The sequence below is a fragment of the Medicago sativa genome, chromosome 4 (assembly GCF_051527215.1).
Source record: "Medicago sativa cultivar Bolivia chromosome 4, Bolivia_mono, whole genome shotgun sequence".
NCBI classification, from domain to species: Eukaryota; Viridiplantae; Streptophyta; class Magnoliopsida; order Fabales; family Fabaceae; genus Medicago; species Medicago sativa.
Window position 1 is genome coordinate 90095165 of NC_140752.1, and position 13916 is coordinate 90109080.

The window sequence follows — 13916 nt, forward strand, 5'->3', positions numbered from 1 at the left end:
TTAACAATATCCAACTCTTTCAACAAACCCATAAAATTACCAATAACTCGTTATTTTCCCTTATCATTTCTTTTATATATTTAAATTCCTTTTTCATCTTATATCCTTTTCTAAGTTACTTTCTCTTTTCTCATGAAAGAAAGGAGAAAAAATACCCTTCTATGAAATCGCCACCAACCCACATTTTTTTACCATTTGTACCTACGACACCTTATTCAGCTATTTCACCAGATCATAGACATAGAGTCTCACATTTAAGGGAGAGATGTAAATGTGTCATGTGTATTTGAAGTTCTCTATTATTTGCAATAGTAGAAATTGAGCAACATATAAGTTAAGTTGTTGGATGAAGATGTGGTTAGTCTCATTTGCGGGGTTTCTCTTAGCTATATACAATGATCCAACCAATTGTAGACTCCCTCAGAACTCGGAACTTTATGATTCTAGGTTTGTTAGTTTTTGGATTCCATTTGCTTAATTTTTTTGGTCAAATAAGTAAATGGTCCCCCTAAATATACAAACATTTGATTTTAATTCCCCTAAAAAATTCTTTAGGTTTTTAGTCCCTCCAAAATTTTTCCATCCATAAAATTAGTCCATACTTTTCAGTCTACTCATGTCTAACCTTTATATTTTTTAATAAAAATTTTCAGAAATGGGTAGAATATTATGACAAATATAGGTACATAAACCTCCGTATTTGTTTTTTTATTTATAATTTTTGTCTCTCTTCTCATGTAAGAAAGGTACATAAATCTTCCTTCATGAAACCACTACGTACTAACCCACCTTTTTTTACAGATGTTGTGCCTCTGTTTGACCTTATTAAAGAGTTTTAATAACATATAAGTGAGACGACTCATTTACCTAATGTCTTAAGATTTTGTGTGAGGACGTGGCGTCAATCTCACTTGTATTGTACATTGAGATAAATTCTTTGTTAAGTTTTACATGTCATTTATTTAATTTATATATCTTAAGCTTTTGTTATGCCTTTATATTATCTTATTTGGTTACGTTACCATATCACAGATGCAGAGAGTCTCACATATAAAGAGAGATATGTTAATATGTCATATGTCATATGTGAGTTAAAGTTTCACATTAGATGCATGAGTAGACAATAAGAAGCGTATAAGTGAGACGATCCTTATACCTAATATATATCTTGAAGATTTGAATACAAATGTGGTGTCAATATCACTTGTGTGGTTGCTCTTAGTCTAATGCGATTATCAAACTTAGTATAGACTCCGCTGAAAGTCCCAACATTGTGGTGAATTCTTTTGTTCATTTTTGGATGTCATATGCTAAATTCTTTTATCTTAAATTTTAGTTCTTGTACGTATGTCATTCACTTTGGTGCATTTTTTTCTTGAACCCTTGTTATTTAAAATTCCTTCACTTTGTTCTTTGGTGGGATCTGACAATAGAAAAATGTAAATGTGTTATGTTAACAAAATAGATGCTTATTAGACATTTGAAGTGAAGATGTGATATCAATCACACTTATATGGTTACTCTTAGTCTAATATGATGATTCATCCTAGTGTAGATTCCCCCGAAGTTCCAACATTAAGATGAATTATTTTGTTTGTGTTTGGATGTCATTTTTATCCTAAAATTTAGTTTTGAGATGTCATTTGGTTTCATACTATTTTTTTTATTAAACCTTTATTATTAAAAATTCCTTCACATTTTCTCTTTGGTGGAGTTTTTTTAATTAAGTCTAATTTCTTGGTAATATAATATCCAAAAATCTTCAACTCTTTCAACAAACTCATTAGATTACCAACAAATCACTTTATTCCTTATACTCTCACAATCAAACCATACACCTTATTTTTTTCCTTATCATTTTTCTCATGTTCAAATTATTTTTAAATCCTTTTCTTTTTTCTAACTTCCTTTTGCTCTTCTCATGAATTTTTTATGGTGTTTGTTTTATTCAATAAAAACATCAAATGGTATACCTCAATAGTCATTATCATGCAATGATCATTAAAGAATTATCCAGTATACCTTTTTCTTTCTTAAATTAGTCATAAATATATAAAAAAAAATTACCTTAAAAGACATTTATGTGCTATGAAAAAACATAACATGCTCTTTTTTTCAAGTCAAATTTTATAGAAAATCAGTAAAATTGAAATTTAAAAAATCACGGGATATCATTTAGTTCTCCTGCAAAATGTTGTTGTTGTTGTTGTTGTTGTTGTTATTATTATATGATTTTTTCCATATTTATACTCTTGTATATTTTTTTTGAGGGAATTTATACTCTTGTATATTGTTGTGGGTGCATTTGGTCTTATTGATGAATACAGTTCATTTGATTAATTACTAACAAATTAGAAATCTATAAAGGGAGATAATTCAAAATGCAATATTATTGTCAAATGAAATTCAACATGACAATAAAAACAATTCAGTCAAGGAAAATAACTGAAATTAATGGAAAAAAAAATTCTTGAAGGCCAGATTAATGGAAAAGATCTCCTTACCTCTTTTACTTGATTAGATTTATGCTTGAAATAACCGTTATTTTTGAAATCATCATCCTTTAGAAAATTTTGATTACACACGAAGAGAGAACATGTGAATCTAGAAATCTATCTAATACTAAATGAACGTACAGTTAAAACTCTATAAATTAATAATGTCAGGACCGGAGAAATTTATTAATTTAGAGAGTTATTAATTTATCGATAAATTAATAATTATTAATTTAAAGAGTTTTTAAGTAATTTTACTGTACATACCAAACAAAAAGGCAAATTAGTCTATGCCTCTTAGAATTACGTTGCAGCGAACCTTGGGACTCAACGTAAATTAGTAACTACTGTGTTCATATGCATTGGAAATCAATAATGACTTTTGAAGTACAGTAAATATAAACAAGAGGAACAAATGTGTTCAATGTATTCTTAATATATTTTTTTTTCAGTTTCTATGAATTATTAATTTATGATTTTCTTGGGACCGAAAATTATAAAGGGATCTCCCGAAAAATTATTATCTTATTATTTTATCGAGTTTTTCAATTTTTTATCGAATTTAATAATTTATGAATTATTAATTTATTATTTTAGAGAGTTTATTAATTTACCGAGTATTAAATTAAAGAGTTTCTACTGTACTTGTCAGAAGTGAAATGAAGTTTCTTTAATTTTTTAACTGGAGTTTTGCTTTCATTTTTTCTTTGAAATTTAAATCTTTTAGCATAAAGTGATAATTAGCATTTTATTTTGACTATGAGTGTAACTTGCAATGTTTCAAACTCCTATCTGTCCTAGTGGGCTTAACTCAGTTGATAAGGACAATGCATAATATATGCAAGGTCCGGGGTTCAAACCCCGGCCACCACAAAAAAAAAAAAAAAACTCCTATCTCACAAATACAACATCCTTTAAAAAAAATCTTGCCAATACAACATGAAGTCCTTCAATATAATCTTACCGTACTCAAGACTATATATGATCTTATTCTTCTGCATATAAGATTTGTCATTAGTCATTCACTCCAAAAGTCATGGCTTTATTTTTTTTGAGGGAAAAGTCATGGCTTTATATTTTGATGTCATTGACGCTTTAGAATACGTATAGTTATTTATTTATTTTTTATTTTTATTTTTGCTCCACAAGATTAAAAAAAATATAGTCATATAGCCTATGACACTTATGGTGACACTGACTTACATCATTTTCTCAGATTATTATCCATATTGGTGTTTGTGTCGTGTTTGCGTTTGGCTTCATAGAATATAGCTATATCATGAGAATTGTGAGTTAATGTTTACATCCTTGAATTATTCAATTATGTCTTATTGTGATCTATTATGAACTGTGTTGAGGAAAAGGCCATAAGATCACGTGAGATGGAATTGCTAACTGCTAAGTTATATCGTATATTGGCTATCATGAAAACAAAGTGAACAAATAACAAAGTAGTTAGCAATTTTTTTTTTAAAAACCGAATAAGATAGCATCTAAACACAAAAGTGAAAACAACAAAGAGAGAGATACAACTACGTACACATGGTTTAATTGATAAACCAACAATAGTTAAACAAACCTATAGTAGAATAATATGTTAGTTTATAGTTACCACAAATCAACCATACATGAAAAATAGAAAAAATAAGCAAAACCAAAAAATCAATTATCAACTATCACACAAAAAACAGGTTGAAGAAATATAAAACTGGTAGAAGATAGATCACTATTCTATTTCTATGACAAACGTTTAGATTGGAAGCTATATTTACAGTAACTTAAGATTAATAGAGACACGTTAGAAAAGAATTCAGTAATTCTAAATGATTATGGTCTTCACTACCAAAAAAAATGATTATGGTCTTGTTAAAAAACCACATATGACTAAAAATCACATAAGCAATTGCGTATGATTTGTGGATCGTAGAATAGAAAAAGTGATGGAATCTGCTAAAATTAAAGGCTAATTAGTTACTTTTCCTGATCGCTTACATGAATTGAAAAGCAATGCATTTTTTAGGAAAAGTAATGCATTTATTAGCAATTAAAAGTAAGAAGAAAATTTGGTTAATTTGCACCTTGTAAGTTAATGTTTTTTGACAAATTTTCACTATTAAGCAATTAGAATAAATGACAAATTTTAATATGTATCATGCATGTGATTCAATATGTGTTGAAACTTATTAAAAAAATATACGTTCTAATATGAATGAGTGACTACGCAATAACCAATAAGCAAGCTTTATTTAGATGAGTATGCGTGTGTTAGTGATGTTTTGTGTTAACCCATAGTAATCCGGGTTTTTTCATTCAACATGTCCTTAGAGAACTTATTAACCATTTGAACTCGATTATTTGGTTTGTGTATTAGTCATATCGAGGTGTATTAAAAATGTTAATTTAACATATTAATTATGTTTACCAATGAATAGTATCAAGTGTACTTTATTTTTTATGCTTTAAGGGGCAATGCTTAGTATCGTGATAGTAGTTTCACGAACCACTTGCAATATATAGCAGTGCCGTTCTTTAAACTACAAAATTTAGATATTAATTTTTTTTTATGCGCTATTACAGCAATTCTACTTTTTTTTTTTTTTGATAACGAACCATTTAAAAAAAATTGGGGAACTATATTAAAACAATCCACTAAGGCAGTTTATTTATGTTCTAATAGGTTAGAGAGAATCCAAATATTTGTGGAGCTTGCTAGAGAGAATATGCGTATATAAGATGCTATCTTATATTAACATTTGAATTTGGATATGAGAAAGGAAAAAAAAATCTCCAATCTTTAAATTATTAACTGATTTTGGTTAGCCAATTAGAAGAGATAGTAAGAAGATTATCCTAAAAGTTGTCACAAAATTGATTGCGCAAATATCACTACTCTTTTTATTATTACCACTCCAAAGTTAAAATCCACTTCGAGTTTGATCTCGACTCAACAGTGATGCATTTCTTCTTGTCTACCGGTTTGTTTCCCTCTCAAGTTATTACCACTCCAAAGTTAAAATCCACTTCGAGTTTGATCTCGACTCAACAGTGATGCATTTCTTCTTGTCTACCGGTTTGTTTCCCTCTCAAGTATAAATAGGAAAAATAAAGAATAAATCAAATTTAAGCACCAAAATAAAATATAAAAGAGAAAAATATTTAAAAGTAAAATAGCAACATAAGAAATAAAAAAAAAAAAGAAATGTTAAACAAAGAACATATGAATGTATCAAGAGATAGAAAAATTAGCGAGTATTAAGGTATTAAAATAAATAGAAGGGGGTTGAAAGCGGTTATATTTGACCGTAGTAATAGCAAAATCTTTCATATACATTTTAATTGATACATGATGCATTTCTTCTTTTTTCTTGATTGACTTCCACATAAGATAAAAATCCGGTAGAAAACAAAAAACGTATAAGCATCGGAAAAAAGAGAAAAATACAAAAAAGAAAATGGCAAGATAAAAATCACAACAAAAAGAAAATTAAGAATAAGAAATAAATATTAGCAATACATAGAATGAGTATTGAGGGATAAAGGAAAAGAGAATAAGGTTGAAAATAGTGATTTCGAATGTGGCAGTTCTTGAATGTAGCAATGCTTCCTTTATATACTAATCGTGGGTAGAATGATACTTTGCATAAACTGTGAGATTGATTTCTTTGAAATCAAGGGTAATATTGATTCTACACTAATAGCATTGAAGACATTGATTATTTTTCTATAATAGTTTAGCATAAAACATGGGATTGTGGCGATATATGAGGAGGAGAGTTGATGAATGAATATTTGAAAATTTTCTACAATAATTTAGCATAGAACATGGAACTGTGAGAATGAACATTTGAAAATTTTCAATAATAATTTTTCGAAATTAGAGTCGAAAAAGAAAAAAAATATTTATTCTTCTTGTTCTAATCTTGATATAATTTAGTTTACGGTGATAAGACAATATGGTTCAATTTTTTTTGGTGTTGTTTTACATATTTTTTTGGTGTTGACAATATGGTTCAATTTAAATGTACAGAATACATATAATTATTTCATTTTAAATAAATGGAATGAATGTAATATACACAAAACGTAATTAAGGCAACTTTCTTGATCAAATGTACAATGCATTGAACATTTTTATTAGAGGAGCAATAAATGCTTGAGAGAAACTTGAGACGCCACGTGTACTTTTACCCAAAGAAGTATGTTTTTGTATTATATAAAGATAAAGATGTGCAACATTGCACTTGTTAAAACAACTAAAAGTAGCAAGTTTTTATTGAAAATCAGTAATTATTTATTGAAAATTTATTTATTTAACTCTTATATCTATTAAAGAAATTACACTATGGTTTTAACCTTTCATGTATATGTTCCATTTCTTTCAAAAAAAAAAATGTATATGTTCCATTATCATATTATATATATCTTCATGTTATTGAGATCACAAGGTTATAAAATATTTTTGGAATTTCAAATGACCAACGGCTTTCCTCACACTTCGGATTATTACTATAAAATGTATGTACATTATCAACCCTTTTCCGACGACTATTCCAACCCACAAATAAAACCCACCAACATTCCTTTATAACATCAACAACAACGTAAACAAAAAAGCACAAACACAAACAAAAACGTAAATAAATCATGGCACATTCAAGGCATGTTGTTATTCTCGCCCTTGCAATGTTGGCCATGATTGGCCTTACCTATGCTGCAGATGCACCAGCACCTATTGAAGATGACGGCGATGAATATCTTGTTGGAACTAGAAGCGGGGATCCTCCTTCAGCAAGCGGCGGTATTGTGGCGGGACCCATCGGTGGACCCGTGCCTCCGGGTGCCTTCGATAGTACTGCGCCCGCACCTAGTGCTGCCTCTAGCGTCTACTTCTCCACCGTCGCAGGAACGGCTGCAACTGCTGCAATCGCTGGCTTCTTCTACTTTTGATATTATATATCATCATCATGTATATGTCTGATCACTACTTAGTTATGTATTGTTTAACTTCGTACTGATCATTCATGCATGTAATTTTTTATTGGATATGTAATGTAATCGTTACATATACCAAAATCTGGTTTTGATCTGCAACAAAATAAAAAAGTTTGGTTTTGATGTGTTTGTAATAATGATTTGTGGTTCAATTTTTTATTAACCTTGGTGACTAGATTTAATCACTATAAATAGTACGTATATAAATTGTTGAGAATGTTGAATTGTGGAGGAACAATTATTCTTTTAAACTAGTACCGGTATTAGTTTGTTAGTTTACTTTGACAAGAGAAATAATTAAAACATCTTAACATTATTCTTAAAAAAACGCAGAGGCAATAACAATGGGACAGAAGCTTGAATATCTAGTTTCTTGAAAATGCAGAGAAAACAAATGGGACGCATAACCAAACAGGATCGAAATCATGATATGAAAATTTGATTATGTTGTTTGTACCCAAAAAAAAAATGATTAAGTTGCACGTAAATGAGATTTAGGACCATACCAACACAAATGTAATTAAAAACATCCACTATAATTGTCCAGTGTTGAATCTACCTTCCCAGATTCATCAAAGAACTCTATATTCATAAAAAGAAGTTACACAAGTTAGATTCATGTGTTAGATTTCTAATAAAATAATTTTCGTCCTCGGACATTTTTTTGTTATTAAACACTGGATGAATAATTCTTTGAAAAAAAAAATACTAGATGAATAATTGAACATAACTTGAGAACACATTAATATTGGATTGAAATAGAAACGATGACACAAACCTAAAACGTTCAGAGATTGCATAAGTTCGATCCAATCACTATGATCAAGCCGAATGCAGCAGCAACAAGAAGTCTACAAGACTTTCTAGGTATAGTAAGGAAAACCACAACTCCCTCACTTGATCAATTATTTTCATTTTACAAGTGTATATAAATGTTTTATGTTTTATACTCTTTTTTATAAGAAAATATTTTATAGTGTTAACTATACTAGGACCCCTAAAAATGCGACTCTAGGTGGGTTGTCCATTTCAACAGTAGTAATAGTAATGACACCACTGCATATGGGAAGGAGAGTCTTCAGATACAAGATTAGTGGGATTCTCCAGCAATTTATCCCATCGACCAAAAGTCAAAAAAATATTTATGTGGAAACAAGAATGTTATGATCCAAATATAAGCAAAGCTCAATCATCAAAGTGTAATCAACAATTGATTAGAGAAAAGAGACATGTGTCACTTGATCCAACAATTAAGAGATAATTCTCATAAGAAAATATCCACTTAAACTTCTATATAAGGGAGCAATAAATAGAAAGAAAGGGATGATGAAAAATGATGAAAATCTCTCATCTCTCTTTGATACTCTCTAGTAGAGAGTAAGTCTTCTTCTATCTTTCTACAAGTTTCTTATATGTCCATTTACACTATATCCATCAATTTCTCTTGTATTGTGTAATTCCGCGAACTCAATACAAAGTGGTAACGTTTAGGGCACACAAATTATTAAACTTGTTGTGTACCCATGCACAAACACTCCTTTAACCTTCAATTTTACGATTTGAAAATCAATGGTTAGGATGTAATGGTGAAATTTGCAACCGTTGAAAGTGTATTTTTGGGATGCATGTGTTTATCAAATAAAAAATATATTTAAATTATAAATACTAGAACAATAAAATATATAATCAAGAGAGTTTAAATGAAATGATAATAACTCTCTTTTTTTTTTGTTTTTTGTGGTGGTGGCCGAGGTTTGAACCCCGGACCTTGCATATATTATGCATTGTCTTTACCAACTAAGTTAAGCTCACGAGGACAATGATAATAACTCTCTAGCAGCTTAATCAAATGTCCTAACTTTTAATCCAGTCTTAAAAATGCAGCTGTATTAAATCTCTTGAGGATATTTGATTTTTTTTTATAAAAAATAACAATAAAATATATAAATATAAATAACGGTTAACTTGTTGTGAGTAAATTTTTTAAATTTTTTCTCAACTTTTATTTGACATTGTGTACAAATAAACCTATTTTCTCATATTCAACTTTGTATGGTTTTTCTGTCATTTTTTATGAATTATTAGTTACTATTAAATTTTAAAGAATTCAGTTTAGCAAAATAAACTAGACTCTCGTAACATGACGAACTAAAATTCAAATCCTATATAAAAGAGATGTTCATCTTTAATGTCGGACAGTGCCTTAAATATAATTACCTAATACGAAAATAATGTGTAGAAACCAAAAAAGAAATTTTTATTTTTGTCAAAGAAAACAAAAAAGAAATTTTTATTAAATGATTAACATGTCAAGAAAAAAGTAAAAGGAAGAAAGAAAAAAAAAGGCAATATATATTTTAAATTATTCGTTACATTCACGCTGTTAATGAAAAAAAAATGGCCAAATTAGCTGACAAAAAAGATTTTTTTTCCCTAAAAAAAAGAATAGACAAAATTATTATTATGTATTTTTTTTATAAGAAAGGTTTACATTTTATTTAAGCCTCATTCTAGAAACACTTTTTGTACATTTAGAACATCACTACATCCATACCATTCAATTTTCAAATGATAAATCAAAGGTTAAATGTATGTTTGTGTACAATTTGTGCACCCTAAAAAAGTCACCATACAAAGTTATTTCACTATTTGTGTTATATTTATGTGGGAACAAGAACCTGCCCTAATTAAGGCCAATAAAGTTAGAGATTTAGTTCTCAAATTACTCCCTTAACATAATGAGTTAGCGATTAATTTATTCTTAGTATGAAATTGTCATTAATTATTTTAGATTTTTTTGTCAGGGATTGAATTGATTTGCGAAAAATTGTGAGAGACTAATTGAATTCACTCTTCTATCTATTAAAAAATTACATTTTGGTTTTAACATTTCATGTTTGTTCCATTATCATATTATCTTCATGTTATTGAAATCAAAAGGTTCTAAAATATTTTTATAATTTCAAATGACCAACAGTTTTCCTCACACTTCGGATTACTATAAAATGTATATACTATATTATCAACCTTTTCCTACGAATACTCCAACCCACCAACATTTCTTTATAACATCGACAACAACGTAAACAAAAAAGTACAAACACAAACACAAACACAGGCACAAATACAAATAAATCATGGCACATTCAAGGCATGTCGTTATTCTCGCCCTTGTAATGTTGGCCATGATTGGTCTTGCCTATGCTGCAGACGCACCAGCACCTTCCCCGACTGAAATTGAAGATGACGGCGATGAATATCTTGTTGGAACTAGAAGCGGGGATCCTCCTTCAGCAAGCGGTGGTATTGTGGCGGGACCCATCGGTGGACCTGTGCCTCCAGGTGCCTTCGATAGTACTGCGCCCGCACCTAGTGCCGCCTCTACCGTCTACTTCTCCTCCGTCACTGGAATGGCTGCAACTGCTGCAATCGCTGGCTTCTTCTACTTTTGATTATATATATGTCCTCATTCATGCATGTAATTTTTTAGTGGATATGTAATGTAATCGTTACATATACCAAAGTCTGGTTTTGATGTGTTTGTCATAATGATTGAGGTTCAATTTTTCATTAAGCTTGGTGACTAGTTTTTGTTGGTTTACTTTGACAAGAGAAATAAAACATCTTAACATTATTACAGACGGTGAATATTTTTATTTTTTTTTTTGAAAGAACAGACGGTGAATATTATTAAGTTAAGAATTTTTCATTTATAATATTTAACGCATAAACAAACGGGATCGAAATCATGATATGTAAATTTGATTATGATGCTTGTACCCAAAAAAAATGATTAAGTTGCACGTAAATGATATTTACGTCCATACCAACACAAATGTAATTTAAAAATTATTAACATGCAAACAGAGTTGATGATAAAATCTTAATTGTTACACTTTGTGGGGTGTTACGCTTAAAACAAGGTAGGATAAAATTAGATTAAGTGTAATCTTGTTAATCTAATGAATTGATGATACTATGAGGACTGAACTTTTGATGTCATTGTACAAAGAGTGGGGTGTTACTCACTACATTTTTGATGTTATAGTGTTAACTTCACCAGAAAAGTCATTCTCATGACTTCACCATAGAATTTTCCAAATTTTTTAAAAACATCCAATATAATTTTCTATAAATAAATATGACGTTTAAGTAAATTTGTGAGCATGAAATTTAATTTCTAATAATGAGCTAAATGACAATCATATATTCTCTAAATATGATGCCTTAAGAAAGATTGACTTATGAAGTGCAAGCTTTACATATCAATTAGGTTGATGACTCTAGTCTCTAGTATAAGATCAAAGGAATCACATTACTCATAGTACCGTCGCCAAGCTAACAGCCTAACACTGTAGTTACATTTTTTTTTTCTTTCTTGAGGGACTATAGTTACACAAGTTAGATTCACCTTATATACTACCCTAATGTGTTTCTAAATAGAAAGTGGTATTAGGAATCAGAATTTTGAAGGAAAAGAAAGAAGCTTGGAAAGCTTTGAGAGAGATTTAGATTCAAATGGAATCATATTAACAAAAGACAGAAAATAATACAGTAAGATCTCTGTATAGAGCAATTAACGACCAAACTAAATGCTAACTAACTTTAACATGCTAAACAAATTCCAATACATATTCTGTAACAGCCCCCTCAATGTCAAATGTTTTAGTCTTTGCAACTACTTACAGTTAATTCAACAAATTTACAAGACATGATATACTTAATCAACACATTTTGCTTATGCATTTATTATGTCATAGCTAGCCTAATGAAATCAAGATGTGCATACTGCAGCTACTGGAATGATTCTTAACTAGCAAACTAAATGCCAACCAACTCTAACAATCTTAACTAATTCCTAACAGAATATATATTCAGAAAGATAAAAAAAACACAAACAACAGAATGATTTATATAGCATTAAAAATATACATGTTACAAGAGAAATGAATGATTTATATATCCCATAACAACAACAAAACAAAAACTAAATTTTATTTTTTATATATAAGAAAAAGTTTCACTGTCTCATTCTGTTGATTTGGTTAAGAGCAGGCTGCAAAATATTATAAAGAACCCAAAGAATAGCTGGTGCTACCACAAACAACAGAAGCTGACCCCTATTATCACTACCAGCAGCTTCAGCAATTGCAGCCATTTCACTAGCCATTGCATCTTGTGTTGACACAAACCCTGAAGCTGCTAACCCACCACCAAGACCTAAACCAATGATAACTCCTTTATCGTTACGCATACGGTTGATTTGGTTAAGTGCTGGTTGAAGAATGTTGTACAGAACCCAAGCTATGGCTGGAATTAATGGTAACAGAAGTGCTAAACCACGGTTGTCTGATGATCCTTCTGCTATTTCAGCTATTTGTTGTGCTGCAAAAGCTGCATCACAGGTTGAGAGTGTTGAGAATATTGCTCCTGCTAGTGCTGTTCCTGCTATGGAAGTTGATAGTTTAATGTTTCCTGTTGTGGCAATTCCCTTTGGAAGAAGGTTCTTGAGGGAAATGAGGGAAGTGGGGTTTGTAATGAGCTTATTTGGGTTGTGGAACTTTGGTGAACTAGTAGTGTTCAAGGACTTTGAGTTGATCATGGTCATTGCAATGATGGTTGATGCCATTGATGAGTTGATATAGATGAGAATGTGAACGGTGTTTGAATTTTGGACCTGAGGAGCAATGAGAGAAAGTGGCTCTAAGTAGTGGTTGGAATTTTGGGTTTGGAAGTATATTTGGTAAAGTGAGCTTTGAGAAATGAGGACCAATGGGATTGTGGTTTGTAGATTCTTTTCTTATCACAATAGTGTGCTTGGTATGAGATTTGGACCTCATATTTTTTGGTGCATTTCTTATCATTTCACTTATGTGTGCTTCCTAAAATGCATTATGTTATGTTCTTTCATTATAAATAAATGTGAATAATATTTTTTTTTTATTTCTATATTATTATATTAGATTTTGTAGTTTGTGTTTAATTATAAATGCGTTAACATTTTCAATAATTTAAGCATATTTATCGATATTTATTTTTGGCTATTAAAATATATTGTTCTAAAATAGAATCAAAAAATGATTACGTATAAAGTGAAATTCTTTAAAATGTTATGTTAAATATCAATCTAAAATTTAAATTTATTGGTTTGTTAGTTAGTAAATCTATTGAAAGATAGATCAAATTACTTATTTAAAGATGTTGATATGAAATAGACAATTAAATATGTTTTTAGTTTCAACAAAATTGTCATCTTTTAAGTTATTTCCTACTTAATTTTAATAGTTTTTTTGTCCACACAAACAAGCTGCATGCCCCCCTCAAAAAAAAAAAATTGCATGCAGTCTTTGTCCTTGCTAAAATAAAATTTGTTTATTTATCCATTAAATCTATAAAAAAAATTACTAATTTTTTGCACATATGTTTAGA

At 29.7% G+C, this 13916-nt stretch overlaps 3 protein-coding genes across 3 annotated transcripts; 2 read left to right on the top strand and 1 right to left on the bottom strand.

Annotated features, from left to right (window-relative positions):
- The first annotated feature begins 7086 nt into the window (after positions 1 to 7086).
- Positions 7087 to 7624, top strand: LOC146933557 (uncharacterized). The gene has a single exon (XM_085705366.1). The coding sequence runs from the start codon at positions 7140 to 7142 to the stop codon at positions 7440 to 7442; it is 303 nt and encodes a 100-aa protein (XP_085561492.1). The 5' UTR covers positions 7087 to 7139; the 3' UTR covers positions 7443 to 7624.
- A 2943-nt stretch (positions 7625 to 10567) lies between these two features.
- Positions 10568 to 11126, top strand: LOC146933558 (uncharacterized). The gene has a single exon (XM_085705368.1). The coding sequence runs from the start codon at positions 10625 to 10627 to the stop codon at positions 10937 to 10939; it is 315 nt and encodes a 104-aa protein (XP_085561494.1). The 5' UTR covers positions 10568 to 10624; the 3' UTR covers positions 10940 to 11126.
- A 1244-nt stretch (positions 11127 to 12370) lies between these two features.
- Positions 12371 to 13256, bottom strand: PSBY (photosystem II BY). Its single transcript, XM_085705367.1, has one exon. The coding sequence runs from the start codon at positions 13114 to 13116 to the stop codon at positions 12508 to 12510; it is 609 nt and encodes a 202-aa protein (XP_085561493.1). The 5' UTR covers positions 13117 to 13256; the 3' UTR covers positions 12371 to 12507.
- Between the last annotated feature and the right edge of the window lie 660 nt (positions 13257 to 13916).

Coding starts and splice junctions, on each gene's coding strand:
- LOC146933557 (XM_085705366.1), top strand. CDS start 7,140: ATGGCACATTCAAGGCATGTTGTTATTCTCGCCCTTGCAATGTTGGCC.
- LOC146933558 (XM_085705368.1), top strand. CDS start 10,625: ATGGCACATTCAAGGCATGTCGTTATTCTCGCCCTTGTAATGTTGGCC.
- PSBY (XM_085705367.1), bottom strand. CDS start 13,116: ATGGCATCAACCATCATTGCAATGACCATGATCAACTCAAAGTCCTTG.